This window comes from Microcaecilia unicolor, chromosome 2 (genome assembly GCF_901765095.1).
Source record: "Microcaecilia unicolor chromosome 2, aMicUni1.1, whole genome shotgun sequence".
Classification (NCBI taxonomy): Eukaryota; Metazoa; Chordata; class Amphibia; order Gymnophiona; family Siphonopidae; genus Microcaecilia; species Microcaecilia unicolor.
In genome coordinates this window covers 546,313,532-546,336,673 of record NC_044032.1, presented here as the reverse complement: position 1 = coordinate 546,336,673, position 23,142 = coordinate 546,313,532, and the positions used below count along the sequence as shown (strand labels likewise).

Genomic DNA, 23,142 nt, shown 5'->3' with positions numbered 1-23,142 from the left:
GAGCTAATGCTATTATATGAATATATGTTAAAAAATGTGTTATAAAAAATGTATAAGTTCTAATTCTTTATTTAAACCTTTCGGGATTACAGAATCCAATTCATAAATAGCACGTTGTTCTGCTTTAAGAAGTGTGTTATCTAAGTTTCCACCTCTCCAGCCACTTTTGAAGGTCTTGAAAATAAAGAATTTTATATCTTCACATTTATGTTCAGCCTGTATCCAATGGTCAACCAAGGGTGCTGTCTTAATTTGTCTCTTGATACAGCTACGGTGTTCTATAATTCTAGCCTTAATCATCCTACTTGTCTTACCAACATATATTAGACTACATGGGCATAAAATGATATATACTACATTTGCTGTTTGACAATTGCTATTGAAATTGAGTTTATAACGTTTTTTTGTGGTAGGGTGGACAAATTCTTGAAGAGTTAGTGCATGTATACAGACTGAGCATTTGTTGCACGGTTGATGACCTACCTTATCCTCAGCTATTCTATCGAGTGTTGGAAGAGCAGAGGGGACTAAAAGATCCTTCAAATTTGGGTTCCTGGAAAGAGCAAATGTTGGTGTGATATTGCTAAAGCAGGGAAGTGTCTGTATGATATGCCAATGTTTCTTAATGATGTCTTTAAATTGATGGCTAAATGATGAAAAACGGAGGTTACATACAATGTCTGGAATTCCCTTGGTCTTATTGCCAGTCTGTAAAAGGTCTTGTCTTGTTCTATTGCATGCTCTATTGAACCCTTTTTTAACGCATGCTTTAGGGTATCCCCTTTGAATAAATCTTTCTGTGAGATTTTTTGATTGTTCCAAAAAATCTTCTGTATTGGCACATATACGTTTTAGTCTCAAGAACTGGCAAAAAGGTAAATTATCTTTCAGTGCACGGTTATGGTAACTAGTGTAATGTAGATAGCAATTGCGGTCTGTAGGTTTTCTATAAAGTGATGTGGTCAGCCAATATTTTTCTTTCTTAACTAACACGTCTAAGAATGGTATGCATTCAGTACTAGATTGTATTTTGAACTTCAAATTGGTGTCTAAACTGTTAAGCCAACCATGGAACTCGTTGAGTGATTCTATGTTGCCCTTCCACAGGATAAAAATGTCGTCGATATATCTTTTGTATAATTTAATCTCTTCTTATATGGATGGTCATCAAGGAACAAGCTTTCGAATCTGGCGACATAAAGATTAGCTATATCGGGGGCCATACTGGCCCCCATAGCTGTACCTTTGATCTGTAGATAAAAATTGCCATTGAAAGCAAAATAATTTTTAGTAAGGGCTATGGTGGCTAAAGTCATAATGAGACGGTTAGGGATCCTGTTATTGGTTTTCCTATCTCTGATGGTTTCTTCAATGATAGTTAACGCTTCTAACTGTGGGATATTTGTGTATAGCGATTCAATGTCTAAGGTGACTAACATTAATCCTTCCAAGTCGCCATCGTATTCTTCGAGTATATTGATAAAGTGTGCTGTATCTCGTACATAAGATTTGATCAGTGGAATATATGGTCTAAGGAAGAAATCAGTGAAAATAGATAACGGCTCTAGAATGGAGCCATTACCTGAAATGATAGGGCGTCCAGGGGGGTTCTCCAAATTCTTGTGAATCTTAGGTAAAATGTAAATCGTAGGAATGGTAGGATGTTCGTTTATTAAAAATTGTTTCTCTTTGATGGTCAAATATCCCATCTTACCAGCGTATTCAACTACTTCAATGATATCATTTTTCAAAGATTCAGTTGGATTTTCTTGGAGAGGAATGTAAAATTCTGTGTCATTCAACTGCCGCATAATTTCGGAAATGTATGATGTCCTATCCATAATAACCAAACCTCCACCCTTATCTGCAGGTTTGATGACTATATTGCGATTGGATGCCAGAGATCGTAGGGCTATATTTTCTGCTCTAGTTAGGTTGTGAAATGGAGTCCTACTGCCACTATTCTCTAGAGAAGTGATGTCTCTAAGGACCACTTCATGAAAGGCTTTAATAACCGGGTCTGCTGGGCCTGGAGGGACCCATTTAGATTGCCTTTTCACAACAGATGTATCAATGTTGGAAGTAGAATTAGTGGAGAAGAAATGTTTAATTTGTAGTCTCCTTTGTAATTTGAACAGATCTATGCGCGTTTGTAGAGCATCATAATTGGATGTGGGAGAGAAGGAGAGGCCTTTCTGCAATATATGATTTTCTGAGTCTGTAAGATGGTATTGAGATAAATTGAAAATGGGAATTTGATCTACCAACAAATGCTCAGTCTGTATACATGCACTAACTCTTCAAGAATTTGTCCACCCTACCACAAAAAAACGTTATAAACTCAATTTCAATAGCAATTGTCAAACAGCAAATGTAGTATATATCATTTTATGCCCATGTAGTCTAATATATGTTGGTAAGACAAGTAGGATGATTAAGGCTAGAATTATAGAACACCGTAGCTGTATCAAGAGACAAATTAAGACAGCACCCTTGGTTGACCATTGGATACAGGCTGAACATAAATGTGAAGATATAAAATTCTTTATTTTCAAGACCTTCAAAAGTGGCTGGAGAGGTGGAAACTTAGATAACACACTTCTTAAAGCAGAACAACGTGCTATTTATGAATTGGATTCTGTAATCCCGAAAGGTTTAAATAAAGAATTAGAACTTATACATTTTTTATAACACATTTTTTTAACATATATTCATATAATAGCATTAGCTCATATTTTATTGAATGTAGATGTATCCCTTGAACCTGGCTTAGATTCAATTCATCCTTAATATAATTGGTTTTTACTTTTAATTTTTATTCTTCAAACTTTTCTCTAATTGGTCCAAATTTTGATTTCATAATAAAATTTTAACTTTATAACACAATCTCATAATACACATCTACATAATAACCTTGGCCAACTTCCCACAGTATCGCTAAAATTCTCCTTCAATCTATTATTTTTTTATTTGGTCTCATCTTCCTTATTTAATTTTTCTAAATATAAATATATACATATAGATATAACAATATATGTATATATATAATAGAATGCTCAGGTTTTCATTCGTTCATTCTTATAACCTTTTAAAATAATTACCCATGGCTGGTTTATAGTGTAATATGGCAGACATCATTTATTTTCTCTCATTAATTACTCTTTCTTATTATACTCCTTACAAATTGTCTTTTAAAAAATATATATATATATATATACTTTTACATTTATATAATTATTTATGATTTGTTTTTGCTTAAAATAATTTGATGTGCGATTTTTCCAATTCATATATATATCTAATTAATTCACAATTAGCATCCGTTAACTTTTTTAACTTGTTTGATTCTATAATATTACTATAGTACATGCAGATAGAATAGACGATCGTTCATTTCTAACGGTCATAACTAGTCCTAAATGTTTGTATCCTTATTCCTGATCTTTAGTTTAGATATATACTCGCATATTTCCACTGTTCGCGTTCTTGAAAACTTCATACATTTGACTATATATATTTCATAGACTTGCCCAACAATTGGTTATAATTATGGCAAATTTCACCCTTCAATTTCTATCATTCTACACACGTTACTAATTGACTGAGACGTTTCAAGCGTCATCGTATTTTCTTTCAAATATTGTGAAGCTTAGCCATTCATAGGCCCTTATGTGCAGCTCACATCATCCGCGACGTAAGCCTCTACATTATAAATAACAGCTGACTTACCATCGCTGTTTTTCAACGTCTATACAAAGAGCACTGACTCACTCGCTTTGATTGCATTAGCGGTAAGTTTTTAATTTCTTTAAGACATCTTTCTGACAGTTTGTGTTTTGTCCTTTCAGTATCTGCTACTGTTGTATGAGCAAGTCCATGTAGATTAAATTTAAATCCATATTCCTATATACTTAGCACTCGTTAACATTTTCAACTTGTTTGTTTCTACAATATCACTATAGGATACGTCAATAGATAGTATTGTTGATCGTTCGTCTTTAACGGTCATAACTAGCCCTTTTTTGATTTTTAGTTTAGATATACACCCGCATATTTCCACTGCTCGTTTTTTTAAATACCTCATACAATTAACTATATGCATATCCCTAAATATAATATTCTATAGACCTGCTCAATAATTGGTTATAATTATGTTAATTTTATCACAATGACATTTTAAGACACCGGACCCTTCAATTTCTATTATTTTATACACGTCATCCATGCGTCATCGTATTTTCTTTCAAATATCGTGAATCTAAGCCATTATAGACCCTTATGTACAGTTTACATCACCTACGACGTCAGCCTCTTCATTATAAATAACAGCTGACTTACCATCGCTGTCTTTCAACGCCTATACAAACAGTACTGACTCACTCGCTTTGATTGCATCAGCGGTAATCTCTTTAAGACATCTTTCCAATAGCTTGTGTTTTGTCCATGCTTTTAATACATGAGTAAGTCTATGTACATATTCCTATATCAGCACCTTTATAGGTTTGGTTTTTAAATACACTGTCTGAGCTCAATTAAAAAATGTTGTTTGAAGTTTAAGCTCTTCTCATCAACTATCTAAATCACTGTTGTACATTAAAGCTAAACCTACAGTGGATATCGTTAGAAAAACGGAACTTTTTAAATATGGTCTCATTAACCGTTATCCAAATAACACCAATGTCAGCAGTACTAGCGCTTATTTCGACTATCATTTCCGAGTACACTTTTCAATCTACAAACTATTTACATTTTAAATTTTATATTCAAATTTTTGTATTTAAAAACACCTTGGATATTTTTTAAAATAATTACATTTTAAATTTGATTATTACTATTTAATTTATTCACATTTTTACCCAGATTTCCTCACTCTTTTTGTGAGTTTCTCTCGGATGAATATTAGTGTAAGCCAGTTTGAAGATTTCCTCACTTTTTGTGAGCTACTTTTGGATGAACATCAGTATAAGCCAGTTTGAAGGTATGATTATTTATTTATATTCATTTAAATTTATGAATTAAAACACATGGTCTGCGTAGCCAGCCACTATCATCTTTCTTCATCTCTTTTTTTATATATACTTTTTATATATACTTACCTCTATGTCTGTATCTCTACATGTATTTAATTACATACACCATATATATCCTTTTTCACTTTCTTATGTTTCTAATATGCCTTATTATTTAATGTAGCATATATGATTACAACTTTGCATTTTCCCTGCATGCATATCACATATTATGAATATACGATATATTTTGTATAAATATTACTACACATATTCTTACCTAAACACTATTCAAAATATAAATAAGTGTAATAAATTTTATTAAATTTTATCCAACACAATTCATTGGTAAAACTTACCTGCGATTATATATATATACATACACTTTTCTTAAAATTAAACGTTGTTCCAATGTTAATTTTATTATACATAAATTGATTTTCAATTGTTTTTATTGTATTATTATGTCATTATTATATTATATATGTTGTATCCCTATTTTGGACCCCTGAGGAAGGCCCTTGGCCGAAACATGGACCGTGTTGGGTCACAATAAACTATTTTGGCTTTTATATTTGTGGATTCAGTCTGGTCTTTCTGGACAGCTTCCGCTCTTCTTTGTTTCACTTTGTCGTATTGCGGGAGACTTTTGGACTCTCTTTTGTGCTGCTCTCAGACATTCAATACAAACAGAACACCTAGGAGCTCATTTTCAAAGCACTTAGACTTACAAAGTTCCATAGATTTCTCTTTCTGTGGTGTCACACTGTGTGCCAAGCTTAAGGGTTCAGTATAATTGCTGTCTACATATTTGTTTTATTTTTATATATTAACCTTTAGAGTAGGATACATTGCTATGACACTACTTTATCCTAAATTAAAAATTAAAATTATTTTTTTCTACCTGTGTGGTCTGGTCATGTAATTTTTTAAACGTGTTGATTTCAGTGTCTGGTTTCTGCTTTCCTCTCTCTTCTCTTAACTCTCTTGCCAGGGTTTCCTTTTCCGTTTGTCATCTCCCTCTCTCCTTCTGTCTTTTTCACTTCCATAATTATATCCAGCATTGATCTTCTCTTTTCAGTTTCTTCCATTTATTTTTCTGCCTCTCTGTCCAGGTTTCATTATTACTAGCCAGTCTTCAATGTCCCTCTTTTTACTGCATCTACCTAAAGGTTTCCATCTCTTTCCCTCAACCCGGCTCTCCCATTCTCCTTCCTCATAATCTCCAGAATTTCACTAGCTCTGTCCTCTCCTCCTACCGTCTTCTTTCTCCATATTCCATTCCATGTCTCCTTGCTTCCCCTCTCTCTTCCCCTATTCCATCCAGCATCTCCCCTCTCTATCTCCCTCTTCCATTGTCTCCCCTCCCTCTGCTTCCATTCAGTACCTCTCCTTTCCTCCTCCTATCCAGCATCTCCCCTTCCATTGTCTCCCTTTTCCATTCACTGTTTGCCCCCCTCTCTTTCTTCTTCCATTGTCATTCCTTTCCCCCCTTCCATGAAGTGTCTCACCTGTTCCATCCAGAATCTTCTCTCTCTCACTCCCCATTCCCTGCTACAGCCATCTAGACTGTCCTTTCACACTCCCTTTCTCCCAGCTTGCCTTGCCCTGGGAATCCAGGATCTCCTCTGCCTCTCCATCTTGTTCCCTCACCATCCAACACCACCCCTCTGCTTCTCTTGTCCCCCACCATGGCCCTTCTGTCTGTGATCCCCCATCCCTTCCTTCATTCAGCATGGCCCTTCTCTCTCCAATGCTGTTGTCTCTTTTTGCCTTCCCTCATCAGACAGCATAGTCCCATCTCTCTTTCCCTCACCCCACTATTGTCCCATTTCTCTTCCTCTCTCTTTCTGCCCCATTCCCTCCTGGTGACTAATTAAAACCTCTTGAGTATGCAGATGCCTGGAGCTGAGCTTCCCTGCCCTGTTTCTTTCTCACTCCCCTCCCCATCATGCAGCATAGTCCCATCTCTCTTCTTCTCCCTCTTTCTTTCTGCCCTGCTCCTGACTAATTAAAACCTCTTGAGTCAGTAGCTGCCTGAAGGCGAGCTTCTGTGCCCTGATTCTTGCTCACTTCTCTCCCTTTTTCCCTCCACCATGGCAAAATAAAATGAATTCCCTACTGCCCTTACCTAGGCAGGGCCCAGGGTGAGGGCACAGGTGCCCAGACATGACTTCCTCCCAGGTCGCTACTGCGGCAGCCTGGAGGAACCATGAGCCGCCCTGTCTCGCTCGCTTTCCGCTCCTCCCTCTCCGACCCTTGTGCTCGCAGCAGCAAAACGAAAAACAAAATGAAACCATGTGCAGCGCCATATGGAAACACCTTAAAACAAACAGGAGGAAATATTTTTTCACTCAATGAATAGTTAAGCTCTGGAAGTCTTGGCCAGAGGATGTAGTAACAGTGATTAGCGTATCTGGGTTTTAAAAAGGTCTGGACAAGTTCCTGGAAGAAATGTCCATAGTTTGTTATTGAGACAGACATGGGGAAACTGCTTGCCCTGGGATTGGTAGCATGGAATGTTGCCACTATTTTGGTTTCTGCCAGGTACTTGTGACCTCGATTGGCCACTGTTGGAAACCGGATACTGGGATAGGTGGACAATTGGTCTGACCCAGTATGGCTATTCTTTTGTTCCTACATAAAATGTCCAAAATCAGATTTAGACATCATATTGAAAATGCCCTTCCACTTATCTCTGACTCTCCAGATACAGGATTCGATGTTCTATACTATTTTGCTGTGGAAGGCTGCTATGTTTTCTGACAGACTGAGCTCCTCTTTGCAACCTCTGCTTATTATGCCTTATTATGCATGTCAAAATGTATTATATGCCAAATATGAATGTGCTGCAGCCGAGAGACATTAACGATCTTCAGCTACTGTTAAAATGTGGTCCTCCTTGGATACTCTCTTTCGAGGCATGGAATAGTATCCCCTCCTGTTTCCTTTCTTGTCTCTGCTCTCCCTCCTCTCCTTTGAGGTTTTTTATTTTTTTACTAGTTTATTCACCATTCTATATGGTGCATTCCGGATATTGGTCCCACATCCTATAGTCTGTATTATTGCACTGATATATAAGCCTTGAACTGTGCAAATTGTGACTATTGTTCTTTGATGTTCCTATGCTTGGTTGTTTATACTGTTCAATAGTGCAAGAGGAATAAGAGAATCACATGATTGCATTTGTGAAGATTTTATTGCGTCACGTGTAGTATATTGGATCCTTGAAAGTTTAATTATTTGCACTGAAGCTTTAACAAATTCTTACTCTGGAGTTTTTTTATGCCTATGAAGTAACTTTACCCTGTTAATCCTACCATAGTTTCTTCCGTTGTTTGGAAGTGGAGGAAGGGTTCTCAGGCTTTTTCTACTACTACTACCACTACTACTTAGCATTTCTATAGCGCTGCCAGGGTTACGCAGCGCTGTACAAGTTTAAACATGGGGAAGGACAGTCCCTGCTCAAGAGAGCTTACAATCTAAAGGTAACAAACTATGTAGTCAGTGTAGGTAGCAATCTAAAGGTAACAAACTATGCAGTCAGTGTAGGTAACATGAATGGGGAGGTGGTTAGGTGCCAAAGGCAAGGGAGAAGAGATGGGCTTTGAGTAAGGACTTGAAAATGGGCAGGGAGGGCGCATGGCGTATGGGCTCGGGAAGGCTGTTCCAGGCATAAGGTGATGCGAGGCAGAAGGGGCGGAGTCTGGAGTTAGCGGTGGTGGAGAAGGGTACAGATAGGAGTGATTTGTCCTGAGAGCGGAGGTTACGGGTGGGAACATAGGGGGAGAGGAGGGTAGAGAGGTAATGGGGGGCTGCAGATTGAGTGCACTTGAAGGTCAATAGGAGAAGCTTGAACTGTATACGGTAGCGGATCGGGAGCCAGTGAAGCGACTTGAGGAGAGGGGTGATATGAGAGTATCGGTTCACGCGGTAGATAAGACGTGCGGCGGAATTTTGGACGGATTGAAGGGGGGATAGGTGGCTAAGCGGGAGACCAGCGAGGAGAAGGTTGCAATAGTCAAGATGAGAGGTAACGAGCGAGTGGACGAAGGTTCGGGTGGTCTGTTCAGAGAGGAATTGGCGAATTTTGCTGATATTATAGAGGAAGAAGCGACAGGTCTTAGCTGTCTGTTGGATATGGGCAGAGAAGGAGAGGGAGGAGTCGAAAATGACTCCGAGATTGCGGGCTGAAGAGACGGGGAGGATGAGGGCGTTGTCAACAGAGACGGAAAGTGGGGGAAGAGGAGAGGAGGGTTTTGGTGGAAAGACAAGGAGCTCAGTCTTTGCCATGTTCAGTTTCAGATGCCGGTTGGACATCCAGGCAGCGATGTTTGTAAGTGGAGGAAGGGTTCTGAGGCTTTTTCCCCCATGAAGGTTTTGTACTTCAGTGAATATATAGATATTTTAAGTTGTGTGAGCTATCATACAAGAGAGTTTTGTAAAGATTGTGCATATATTATCTCTTTCATCCTCTAAGAACATTTGAAACTTTGAGTACACTATTCGATAAAAAGATTTGGACTTAAAAAAGAAACATTATTAATTTATATCTCAGGTATTGTTAGATCAGAATTTGATAAAGGGAAGTGTTTTTCCTTAACCACTGTAGACATTTCAGCTGCTTTTAACATGTAGATCATAAAATTTTGATTGTTCATCTACAGTCTATTGTTTTGAGTACTTCAGTACTTTTATTTTCAGCACTTTATATAACTCAAGTGATCCCTGAGACAACTATGCAGTTTACAGTTTCCATTATAGATACTTTGCACTGTTCCTAATGGGCTTACAATCTAACTTATACATTGCACCTGGAGCTATGGAGGGCTAAGTGACTTACCCACGGTCATGTCAAGCTGCAGAGAGAATTGAACCTGGTTTCCCAGGATCTGAATCCATTGCTGGCTGTAAGGCAGTAGTGGGAATATATATATATATATATATATATATATATATATATATATATATATATATATATATATATATATATAATTAACATATCATCTTTATTAGTATTAAATGTAACAAATGGTCTATAGCCTGTTGCACTAACCACTTGGCCGCTCCTCCACTCCAGATTGTTTGGTTTCATCATTTCTGGCATGTTCAAATGGTGTCCCACAAGGATCCTCCTTATCAGCCATCCTATTCAGTATTTTTTGCTACCTTTATGCAAGTTACTCTGCTGTCTTAACTTGCAAGTCATACTTTATGCTGATAATATTCAGGTCCTACTAAGTACTGATAAGTAAGTAAAAGAAACCTTACTTTTTTTTTTCATCTATGTTTGCAATCTATTACTTAGTGGATGAAAACAGAGCATCTGAAGTTAAACATGTCCAAAACTCAGATTTTGCTGTTATCAGGATATCCTTCTATTGATATCCCATCCACTTTTGTAATTGATGATGTTTCTATCCCAAATGTTGGTAAAATTCAAAATTTGGGAGTACTTTTAGATTCTGCCCTTTCAATGAAATTCCTGGCACAAAAATTATTGGTTTTGCTTTCTGCAAACTAAGATTAATCAGATGATTGAGGGATGTTTTTTTAAACATTTCAAATTTCTGACTGGTAGTTCAAAGCATAATTATCCCCCACTTCGACTATTGTGATAGTTTGTTAATGGGATTGCCAAAATGCTTTTTGGAAGCATTACAGTTGGCACAGAATGCCAATGCACAAGTTTTAACCAGTTGCTCACATTTCCTCAGTTCTGTTGCTCACATTTCCCCAGTTCTGATGAGACTACACTCGCTTCAAATAGAATTCAGAATCAAATTCAAGATACTATTACTGGTTTTTAAAGTACTAAGCAATAATGTTTCTGTCATTCTCTCTGCTTGGTTACGTATTTATCAACTGCAGTGGCCATAATGGAGGTTCCATCCTTCCATGCTGTAAGATTGGAAGAATATAGATCCTCCATTTCTATATTGTAGGTCCAAGACTTTGAAATTCACTACCCTTAAAACTATGAGCAGTGCAAAATGTGGAGATCTTTAAGAAAGAACTAAAAACAATTTTGTTTTAGCAGGCTCATAGCACATAACTATATTGAATAACTTTGTCAATGGAGTCTCTTGATCGAGTTTCACAGCTATGAAGGAATAACATTGCTTGAATGTATTTATGTTGCATCATATTGTTTTTGTATATTTTAATATTTTATTATGTATGTTTTATTTGTAACCCACTGAGAATTTTAGATCAAGTGGGATGTAAATTGTTTTAAATAAATAAATAAAATAATTACTTAGGGCCCCTTTTACCAAGCTGCGGCAAAAGGGGGCCAGCGCTGGAATTGGCGCATGTTTTACATGCGTGCCGAGGCTCCCTTTTACCGCAGCAGGTAAAAGGGAAGGTCTCATTTTCCTGCAGGAAATGGCAGGGTGGCAAGTAAAGCACTTGCTGCACGGCCATTTTGCAGGGCAGCCCTTACCGCCAACCATTGAGGTGGCGGTAAGGGCTCCCACATGGCAACCCAGCGGTAACTGGGCAGCACGCGGCACTGCCCGATTACCGCTGGGTACAGTTCGGTGCTACAAAAATAAATAAATTTTTGTAGCGCCGGAAATGATGGTGCGGTAGGGGTAGGAAGTACTTTCAGGCTGCTGCGGTAGCCTGGCGGTACTTCCGTTATAACGAGCGGTAAGCCCGCATTATGCTTACTGCCGCTTAGTAAAAGGACCCCTTAATGAGAAACTGGAGTTCAGAAAAAAATAGAAGAACAGATATTCAGACCACGGGCATTAAACCAGCTAATTCCTGTGTTCTGCGTTCCGGTGACTAGCATTGAATATCCAGGTTATTTTTGGCAGGTTTGAAGATAACCAACTAAGTCAATATTCAGACTTAGCTGGTTATCCTCAAACTGGCCAAAGATATTCCAGGGTTTGATGCGGCCAAATATTTATTTATTTATTTATCTCATTTATACCCCACATTATCCCACCTTTTTGCAGGCTCAATGTGGCTTAATATAGCCGCTAAACCCACTTTAAAAATCAGTGGATAGCCAGTTATATTGCGTGATATAACTGGCTATCCGTTAGCTGCTAACCAGGGATATTCATTGAGGGATAGCCACATATCCCCTACTGAATATTGGCAGATAGCTAGTTAAGCACCTTGTAACCGGTGAGAGGCTGTTCTGACTGGTTAAATGGCGCTGAGTATTGGTGGAGGGTTTATGTAAAAGAATGGCAATGCTTGTGCTGAGCCAGCCAGAATCAAAGGCAGAGGAAGAACTGAAATACTCTGACCATTCATTACTGGATCATCCTGATCCAGTCCAGAGAGAGCAGGAAGGACAGAACATGAACATACAGAAACAAAAGTGAGCTAGACGAAAGGTATTCAGTATTAAATGGCAGATAGCTAAGGAGAAAGAGAACCTGTGAATCACAGGCACTGAATCAAAAGAGTCAACACTGACACAAGCATCATTATGAATAAACTGAAACTGAGAAATTGAGATGCCATGAACATTAGATTTGTAACACACATATCATGAATAAAGATCATAGGGGGACTACGATCAAGGCAGTGACAATAGGGCATCATATTAGGCACGCTTAAAAACAGAGGTGGAGCTCTGCACCAGAAGACTCTACCGCTGCCATAGTTATTGGGCTGAATGGAATCACCCTGGCATTAGAACAGAGACATCTTTTGCAGGACAGTTCTTCACTTATATATGACTAGCTTCTGGCATTTATAGTATTGCATTGTGGATTTGTTAGAAAATAAAAGTAAAATATTTTCTGTAGTTCAACATAGAAAATATAGAGTAGGGAATTTGTGAATAAGATTCTGCTTGTAAATTTGATACACATCATTTTTTATATCTAGCAGTGTCTTGTGTAATAAAGACACTGATAATGTGTCTCTGTTTTGTAGCAGACAATTCTAAATGAAGAAACCTTCTAAACTGAATAATGTTTTCTTTTTAAATCTTGGATGGACAATTTAGAGTAGCTTGTAGTGTTGCAAGATACATGCACATTTCCCTGTGGGTTTCCTTTGTAGCTGATTTTCAAAGAGCAGTTTCCTTCTATTCAATAAAGGCATAGGTGACTCACGTCTGCTTTGGAGAAGATGTAAATGTGTGCATGATCTGCCCAAATCAGGCCCCTGGGAATGCCTACCTATGATGCCCTTATAAGTACGTGCTGTTTGGTCATCACACATACTCCTGCATGGTATATAATGTAAGGTGATTTTATAAAAGCTTTCTTCTGTGTGTAGCACATCCTTTACACGCAGAAAATCTTTATACAGTGGTCTTTAAACATTTTACTCCTCCATCCTTAACACAAGCCTGAGAACACCTCCACATATTCTTATCTATTTTAGGGGCCAACGTGCCAATCTGGAGGTACTGCTGGCCAAACGCAGGCGCAGGTTGTAGTTCCACCCCAGTGTGTGGCATTTCTGGCGCTAGGGAAAATATTCAAAATATATTTCCGCAGGTGCTCCCTGCAGGGACATTTTCGAAAGAGAAGGGCGCCCATCTTTCGACACAAATCGGGAGATGGGCGTCCTTCTCTCAGGATTGCCCAAATCGGCATAATCGAAAGCCGATTTTGGGCGCCCTCAACTGCAGTCCGTCGCGGGGACAACCAAAGTTCACGGGGGGACACCAACCAGGCACCCTAGGGGGCACTGCAGTGGACTTCATAAAATACTCCCAGGAACATAGCTCCCTTACCTTATGTGCTGAGCCCCCAACCCCCCCCCCCCAAACCCACAACCCACAAGTGTACACCACTGCTGTAGCCTTTACGGGTAAAGGTGGGCACCTGTATTTGGGTACAGTGCGTTTGTGGTGGATTTTGGAGAGCTCGCTGTTTCCTCCACAAATGTAACAGGCAGGGAGGGGTATGGGCCTGGTTCCGTCTGTCTGAAGTGCACTGCAGTACCCACTATAACTGCTCCTGGGACCTGCATGCGCTGTCATGGACCTGAGTATGACACCTGAGGCTGGCACAAAATATTTTGAATGATGTTTTTTCAGGGTGGGAGGGGCTTAGTGACCACTGGGGGAGTAACGAGAGATTATCCCCAATTCCCTCTGGTGGTCATCTGGTCATTTTGGGCACCTTTTTGTGCCTTATTTGTAAAAAAAAACACGTCCGAGTGAAAACATCCAAGTGTTCGTCATGGACATCCTTGCTTTTTTTCGATTATGGGTCAAAGACGTCCAAGTGTTAGGCACGCCCAAGTCCCACCTTCACTACGCCTCCAACATGCTCCCTTGAAATTTGGATGTCCTTGCGACGGACTGCAGTTGGAGACATCCAAAATCGGGTTTCGATTATACCGATTTGGACGTTTCTGGGAGATGGACGCCAATGTTCCGATTTATGTCGATAGATGGACGTCCTTCTCTTTCGAAAATGAGCCTGCTAGCCACTTTAGCCTTTCCTCATAGGGAAGTCTTCCCATCCCCTTTATCATTTTTGTTGCCCATCTCTGCACCTTTTCTAATTCTACTCTATCTTTTTTGAGATGAGGTGGCCAGAATTGAACACAGTATTCGAGGTGCAGTCGCACCATGGACCGATACAAAGGCATTATAATGTCCCCATTTTTTTGTTTTCCATTCCTTTCCTAATAATACCTATTTGCTTTCTTAGCCACCGCAGCACACTGAGCAGAAGGTTTCAATGTATCATCAACAGTTACACCTAGATCCCTTTCTTGGTCGGTGACTCCTAATGTGGAACCTTGCATTACATAGCTATAATTCGGGTTCCTCTTTCACAAATGCATCACTTTGCACTTGCTCACATTAAATGTCATCTGCCATTTAGATGCCCATTTATACAGTACCACTTAGGTGGATTTTTGGCACATATGTGTTTTTGTATGCATATATATGGTATCTGGAAAAAAACAGGACCCCCTAATATTTTTCCGAATAACCCCCAAACAAATGTACTATTATTAAAAAAATTATTACTGTTATTGACAGGTGTAATTGCAAGATGCTATAAAAAACTGGATGATCCCTGTTTTCAAAATGATGTTCTTCAGGAAGTGACTATTAAGATCTGTTTTAGTAAAATGGTGTTTAGTGAAGAAGATAAAGTTGCAATAAATTGTTTGTGATAAAATAATGCATACAGCACAAAGCATTTGCTAAAGGAACTTCCTAATAAAGGTTGGACCAATGTATTTTCAAAGGTCATACTAATCCCTCTGTTTACTAAGCTGCGCTGGCGGCTGCCGTGTGCTAATGCCGACACAGCCCATTCACTTTGAATGGGCTGTGTTGGCATTGCTGAGCGGCAGACACCAGTGTGGAGTGGTAACCAGGGGGGGTAAATGTTTAAACAATTGCAAAGTATTTTGCAACTATGTAAAGGGACCCTTTTTTTTCAAGACACCGTATAAATGTGTATATGTCATTATTGTAATGACTTGCATAGCTGACAGTGCAGTGCTGAACAGTGTATAGGCTAAAAATCTTATTTTAAAAAGAAAAAGAAATGAACTCCTATATTATATAGGAAAGAAAAACAGATACACTGTAAGATAGCAAGAAAGAAAAGAAAAAGGGAGAGTATAGAAAGGACTCCCTGCTGTGGACTCAAAGCAGCTAGTCAGTCTGGCCCCTCAAATGCCTGTTTAAAAAACCAGGTGTGTAACTGTGAGCATGTATGTTTCAGAATTGCTCCATATATGGACATTCAGGGGGAAAGTTATCAACGTGGGCTTCTGTTAAGGGAGGTATTTTTTTTACCACTAACTTGCTTTTTTAACATAGGTCACGTGTGTGCGGTGAATCTTATTTACTAATAACCTGGATTAACTAACCTGCCTTAATGGTAGTCCATTGATAACTCCCCCTCCCTCTTAATATTAACATTAAAGTGATGATACAAATGTAATATTATAAAAAGAAATTGTTTATTTTTCTGTACTGCTTGAATTCAGCAACAGTGTTAAACCTCTTACTATTTTTAGTAATTTGATTATTTATTCCTTTCAGTGGTGTGAAGGCATTTTTATTTTCAGCTTTGATATTTAATTTGTCTTGACGTTTCGACACAGTGATTTTAAGCTATTGTTCTCGTGCAGTTCTGCAGCAGAAAATTGATAAGCAAACCTAGTTTATCATTTTGTAAAGTGGAATAATGGAAGAGCTTTGAAATGAATAAGGATGAGCACGGAATTAAAGTTCCAAACTTCAGAGAACAAGTGTGTTCATATATTTTTGTTGACTTTAACAATAATTTTTATATATAGTTATCATGTAAAGGAGAAATAATCAACATAGGTGACTTAAAAATAATGCGATTCTGTGCTAGAATAGCATGACTTGTGGTAAAATAACCCCTCTTAAGGGTAGCCCATGTGAACATCATGCTAACTTGCAGGGAATACTACTATCATATTGTACAAAATATTTTATCTTGAAATATAACAAAAAATATTGCAGTTAGAGCACATGGGATACATAGAGGGGCATTTTCGAAAGAAATGTCTAGTTGTGATTTGGATGTCTTTGTAAAACGTTCAAATCCGGAGGCGGGGAAATACATATTTTCAAAAAAAGATGGACTTCCATCTTTCGTTTTGAAAATATCAAGGTCGTCCTTAGATTTGGACGTCTTTGAGTTTTTGCAATTTTCAAAACCAAAGACGTCCAAGTCAAAAACTTCCAAATGCAAGCCACTTGGATGTGGGAGGAGCCAGCATTTCTAGAGCACTGGTTCCCCTGACATGCCAGGACAGCAATTGGGCACCCTAGGGGGCACTGCAGTGGACTTCATAAAATGCTCCAAGTTACATAGCTCCCTTACCTTCTGTGCTGAGCCCCCCAACCCACCCCCCCCAAAACCCACTACCCCCAACTGTACACCACTACCATTGCCTTTACAGGTGAAAGGGGCACAGATGTGGGTACAGAGGGTTTGTGGTGGATTTTGGAGGGCTCGCTGTTTCCTCCACAAATGTAACAGGTAAGGGGGGTATGGGCCTGGGTCCACCTGTCTGAAGTACACTGCATCCACTAAAACTGCTCCAGTGACCTGCATGTCCTGTCATAGACATGAGTATGACATCTGAGGCTGGCATAGAGGCTGGCAAGAAATATTTTTAATAATGTTTTTTGAGGGTGGGAGGGGGTTAGTGACCACTGGGGGAGTAACGGGAGGTCATCCCCAATTCCCTCCAGTGGTCATCTGGTCATTCTAGGCACCTTTTTGTGCCTTATTCGTAATAAAAACAGGTTCAGGTGAAAATGTCCAAGTTGTAGTCATGGACGTCTCTGCTTTTTCGATTATGGGTCAAAGACATCCAAGTCTTAGGAATAACCAAGTCCCGCCTTCACCACGCCTCTGATACACCCCCTTGAAATTTTGACGTCCTTGCGACGGATTTTAGTTAGAGACGTCCAAAATCGGGTTTTGATTATACCGATTTGGACGTCTCTGAGAGATGGACAATTTATGTTGGAAGATGGACGTCCATCTCTTTCGAAAATGAGCCTGATAATAACCTATAGGCTACATTTGCATGCTCTAATTAGGTCTGATTTCCCCTACTATGTTTTTTGTGAATTCTGATATTGTTCTTGTCTCTACTGACTCCATTGGGAGTCTGTTCCATGCATTTTCCACTTTTCTGTAATAAAATCTTTCCATGAATTACTACTGAATTACTCCTCAGTCTCGTTCCATTGAAGAAGGCCTGCCTTCTGTGTATTTAGGGGTCCTTTTACTAAGCTGTGGTAAAAGGGCCCTGAGCTAGCAGCAGCAGCTGTTTTTGCTGCGCACCAGGGCCCCTTTTACCACAGCGGGTAAAAAGGCCAAAAAAAAGAAATGGCCATGCAGTAAGTCATACTTGCTGCTCGGTCATTTTTTGGGGGAACACTTACCACCACCCATTGAGGTTGTGATAAGGGTTCCTATGCTAACTCAGCGGTAACCGGGCAGCACGTGATACTGCCCGATTACCACCGGATGACTCCTGTGCTAGAAAATCAAGTCTGATTTCTATAGCGCCTGAAATGGCATGCGATGGGGGTGGAACTTCTACTTTTACCCACGTTGGGCTGATGGTAGTTCCAGGTTGCTGCACGGCAACCCTTTAGTAAAAGGGCCCCTTATACTTGGAGGCATATGTCTCTGTTATATCTTTCCTTCCCCACAAGTCTGTTCTCATTTCTGATGAAGGACAGTGATCATGGAAGGAGCTGCCTTCTGGACCAACTGTATCTAGTTATTATTCTTTCTTCAGTGTGGTTTCCAGAACTCTGTGCAGTACTCCAAATTAGTGTCACCAGAAACATATAAAGCAGTGCTTTTCAACCCTCTCCAGGAGGCATACACAGCCAGCTTTGTTTACAGGAACAACAATAAATATATATGAGATTAAATTGCATATATTGGTGACCCAAATCTATCGCATATATATTCAGAGTGGTAATCCTGAAAACTCAACTGGAGAGAATTGAGAAGCATTGATCTAGAGCCACAATCACCACCTTTTTCCTGCTAACAATTCCCTCTCCCTAAGTGCCTAAGCAGCCTTCTATCATCTGATCTGCCTCTTTGGGGCAGTAGCGAATCTAGACAGAAATATTTGGGGTGGCAACAGGGGAGCCAGCTAGGTATCGGTGGGGTGGGGGGGGGGCAAATCAAAGTGACATTTCTGCACATCATAACCCCCTTTCCCCCCACTTTTAAATTAGCAATAAAATGCTACTCTCTTCTGTGCATAAAAAAACCCTCCACTCCTCCAACCAGTTTCAACTATACAGCAAAATCACCAGCATGGAGGCTTACAAGGAGTTTGAGAGACTGTCCGGTGTGAGATTATCCCTTGATAAAGCTATAACAGCGAAACAGGCACCTGTCAGGGTTGCAGTTACACCCAGACAAGCGGATAAGTGTTGTACAGTTACCTCTGCTAGCACTGAATGATTGGTATAGCCACCATAATGGACATTGCCGGATAAGAGATGTAAAGTGTGGAATTTATGAAGTGTTGCAGCAATATAGCTAGCAAAAGAAACAAAGAAAATTAATAATTAAAAATTAGAAATAATTAAAAAAATCTTTTCAGAATAATTAACAAATATTTGACCACGCATTGAGGAAGGTTGGGGGTTGGTCTATGATTAAATTTGTCACAAAATAGGGGTTCACCTTATTGGTGAAATGAAAGTAACCCCGGTGACCATATGAGACTTTCCCAGAGAAACCTATTTTGAAGTTGTTGGGCAGTTTTGCCTTAAATTCTACTACTTTTTGTATTGTACATGTGATATCATTAGTAGATTAACGCCGCAGAAGTTTGACAGTATTTCTAGAATAAGCAGCATAAAATATATTGTACTGTTTTGGGATCTTGCCAGGTACTTGTGACCTGGATTGGCCACTGTTGGAAACAGGATGCTGGGCTTGATGGACCTTCGGTCTGTCCCAGTATGGGAAATACTTTTGTACTTACGTACTATTGGCGTAAATGGATGCGCATAGTTTTAGGCACTGGGATATCAACTAAGCATAATTCATATACTACACCTAAATCTAGGTGCCACTTATAGAATATGCTTAGTCAGCACTGTTTTCTGCATGTATTTATTAGACGCCATATATAGAATCTCCCCCTTAACGTGGTAAAAAAGGTCTACCTGAAAATGCAGTGAAGTGTTTGTAAAATAACTGCACTCTTCTCAATCAATCAGTTGCCCAAATTTAATTAATAATTAGATTCAGCTGACTGAACACAGCCAGGCTTGATTGTAGCTAGTCATGTTGAATCTAAACCTCACTATGGGGCCCTTTTACTAATCTGCGTAAGCGCCTACACGTGCCCAACATGCGCCAATTCTGAGTTACCGCCCGGCTACTGCATAGCCCATGTGGTAATTTCAATATTGGCGCATGTACGATACTCGCATCCAAAAATATTTTTATTTTCTGGAGCATGGGCGGTAATCAGCATTTGGGCGCAAGTAGACAATTACCGCCTGGTTACCGCATGAGTCTTTACCACTAAGTCAATGGCTGGTGGTAAGGTCTCACAGTCAGAATGGATGCGTGCCAATTTTCATTTTGCCGCACGTCCATTTTCGGTCAAAATAAAAAAAGACATTTTTTACAGGTGCGCTGAAAAATGTTTCTGTACGCACCCAAAACACACACCTATACTACCGCAGCCCATTTTTCAGTGCACCTTAGTAAAAGGACCCCATAATATTGAACCTTACCATGAAATTAAAGTAGTCACCACAAAGTTTCTTCAAAAACAATGTGCCACGATCTAAGGAAATTTCAGAAGAGATCAGAAACATTGTTGTTGAAATATATTAGTCTGGAATAGGTTACAAAGCTATTTCTAAAGTTCCGGGACTCCACTGAACCAATGAGAGCCATTATTTACAAATGGAGAAGGGTTAGAAGGTAAAGTTTGCCTATTTGCGGATGATACTAAGATTTGCAACAGAGTGGATACCCGGGAGGGAGTGGAAAGCATGAAAAGGGATCTGAGGAAGCTAGAAGAATGGTCTAAGGTTTGGCAATTAAAATTCAATGCAAAGAAATGCAAAGTGATGCATTTAGGGAGTAGAAACCCACGAGAGACTTATGTGTTAGGCGGTGAGAGTCTGATAGGTACTGAGGGGGAGAGGGATCTTGGGGTGATAGTATCCGAGGATCTGAAGACGACGAAACAGTGTGACAAGGCGGTGGCCGTAGCGAGAAGGTTGCTAGGCTGTATAGAGAGAAGTGTGATCAGCAGAAGAAAGGAAGTGTTGATGCCCCTGTACAAGTCATTGGTGAGGCCCCACCTGGAGTATTGTGTTCAGTTTTGGAGGCCGTACCTTGCGAAGGATGTTAAAAAAATGGAAGCGGTGCAAAGAAAAGCTACGAGAATGGTATGGGATTTGCGTTCCAAGACGTATGAGCAGAGACTTGCTGACCTGAACATGTATACCCTGGAGGAAAGGAGGAACAGGGGTGATATGATACAGACGTTCAAATACTTGAAAGGTATTAATCCGCAAAAAAATCTTTTCCGGAGATGGGAAGGCGGTAGAACGAGAGGACATGAAATGAGATTGAAGGGGGGCAGACTCAAAAAAGATGTCAGGAAGTATTTTTTCACGGAGAGGGTGGTGGATGCTTGGAATGCCCTCCCGCGGGAGGTGGTGGAGATGAAAACGGTAACGGAATTCAAACATGCGTGGGATGTGCATAAAGGAATCCTGTGCAGTAGGAATGGATCCTCAGAAGCTTAGCCAAAATTGGGTGGCGGAGCAGGTGGGGGAAGAGAGGTTGTGGTTGGGAGGCGATGATAGTGGAGGGCAGACTTATACGGTCTGTGCCAGAGCCGGTGATGGGAGGCGGGACTGGTGGTTGGTAGGCGGGAAATACTGCTGGGCAGACTTGTACGGTCTTTGCCCTGAAAAAGGCAGGTACAAATCAAGGTAAGGTATACACATATGAGTTTATCTTGTTGGACAGTCTGGATGGACCATGCAGGTCTTTTGCTGCCGTCATCTACTATGTTACTATGTTACTTGGAACAGTGGTGAATCTTACCAGGAGTGGCCAGCCTGCCAAAAATACTCCAAGGGTGCAGCGACAACTCATCTGGGAAGTCACAAAACTCCACAGAAGAACACCCAAAGAACTGCAGAGCTCTCTATCCTCTGATAAGTCAGTTTTCATGACTCTGCAATAAAAAAGAAACTGGACAAAAATGGGATTCTTGGAAACTTTTGCTATCCAACATTTAATATCAATGCTCATCTCACATTTGCAGAAACACATCTGGATGAAGCCCAAACCTTTTCTGATAAATTTCTATGGATAGATGAGTCAGAAGTCAAGGATTGTCACCATCTGTACTTTTGTCAAAAGAAATTGTACGATGTGATACCTGCCAGTGAGCCTTTTCAGGAGCAGCCCCCACGTATAACACGAGACTACCTCTACTTCAGGAAGCAGGTGAAAGCCTGGCTCTTCTCCCAAGCCTTTAATACATAGGGTGACTGACTATACACCCATTCTGCACCTGGACTAGCTCGCTACAAATACTGTAACTTAGATCAGTTCCTTATCTCTTGCTTAACTATACAATGAACTTGCCTGGAGTTTAGTTAACCATCAAATTATCCCAACTGACTCTGTACCATGCATCTTGTTCCCATCATATATCTGCTCTTGGTCCCTCAGCTATATGGTTAGCCGTATTGTAGAAAATGTCTAGCATCATATCTATGTTAGTTGAATGTTCTAATGTAGGTGTATCATTAGTATTATGCTAACATTGTATTATATCTCTGGTATTTGAATTTTAGGGCTGTTAAATGTGTATATTTTTGATACTGTTTCACGGTAGTTCTATTATTAGGTTTCAATTTACTGTTTTCAAGTTTACCTCTTTTATTGTATTTATGTTTATTATTGGTTATTTTACAATTGTTATGCTGTTAACAAAATTGTAAGTTTTATGTTAAACTGTACCTGCTGTACACCGCCTTGAGTGAATCTCTTCATAAAGGCGGTTAATAAATCCCAATAAATAAATAAATAAATAAATAAATAAAAGTGGAACCCTTTAGACAACACAGGTCCCAATATGTCTAGAATGATGCAAATATAGCATTCCACAGTAAGAATATTGTAAAAACAGTCAAATATGTTGGTGGTAGTATGATGGTGTGGGGATGTTTTGCTGCCTCAGGACCTAGAAAACTTGCCATTATTGAAGGAACCATGAATTCTACACCATAGCAGAAAATTCTTATCTGTCCATGCAGGGGCGTATCTCGAATCCGGCGGTAGGGGGGGCCAGAGCCAGAGAGGGGGGGCACATTTTTGCCTCCCTCCCCCCCCCCGCCGCCGCCGCCGCCTCTCTCCACCCCCTCCCCGCCGTCAACCCTCCCCCGCTGCTTACTTTTGCTGGCGCCGAGGTCCCGACCCGCAATCTCCGTTTTTCGTCTTCCTCCGTGGCCATGCTTCCAGGAAGTAACGCTGCAGTGCTGATTCGTTGACTCCAGTTCGACGTCTGACGTCAGACGCCGAACTGGATTCAACGAATCAGCACTGCAGCGTTACTTCCTGGAAGCATGGCCACGGAGGAAGACGAAAAACGGAGATTGCGG

General features: G+C 39.9%; 1 protein-coding gene across 2 annotated transcripts in view; it reads left to right on the top strand.

The window, feature by feature from the left end:
- Positions 1 to 23,142, top strand: part of LOC115462635 (BTB/POZ domain-containing protein KCTD8-like) — a 417,331-nt gene that overhangs the window by 130,701 nt on the left and 263,488 nt on the right. Inside the window, exon 2 of one of the 2 annotated variants that reach the window (XM_030192629.1) lies at positions 18,624 to 18,647. The exons of the other annotated variant lie outside the window; for it this stretch is intronic. Coding sequence (XP_030048489.1) covers positions 18,624 to 18,647 — 24 coding nt within the window. The remainder of the gene's footprint in view (positions 1 to 18,623; positions 18,648 to 23,142) is intronic. 2 annotated transcript variants of the gene reach the window in all.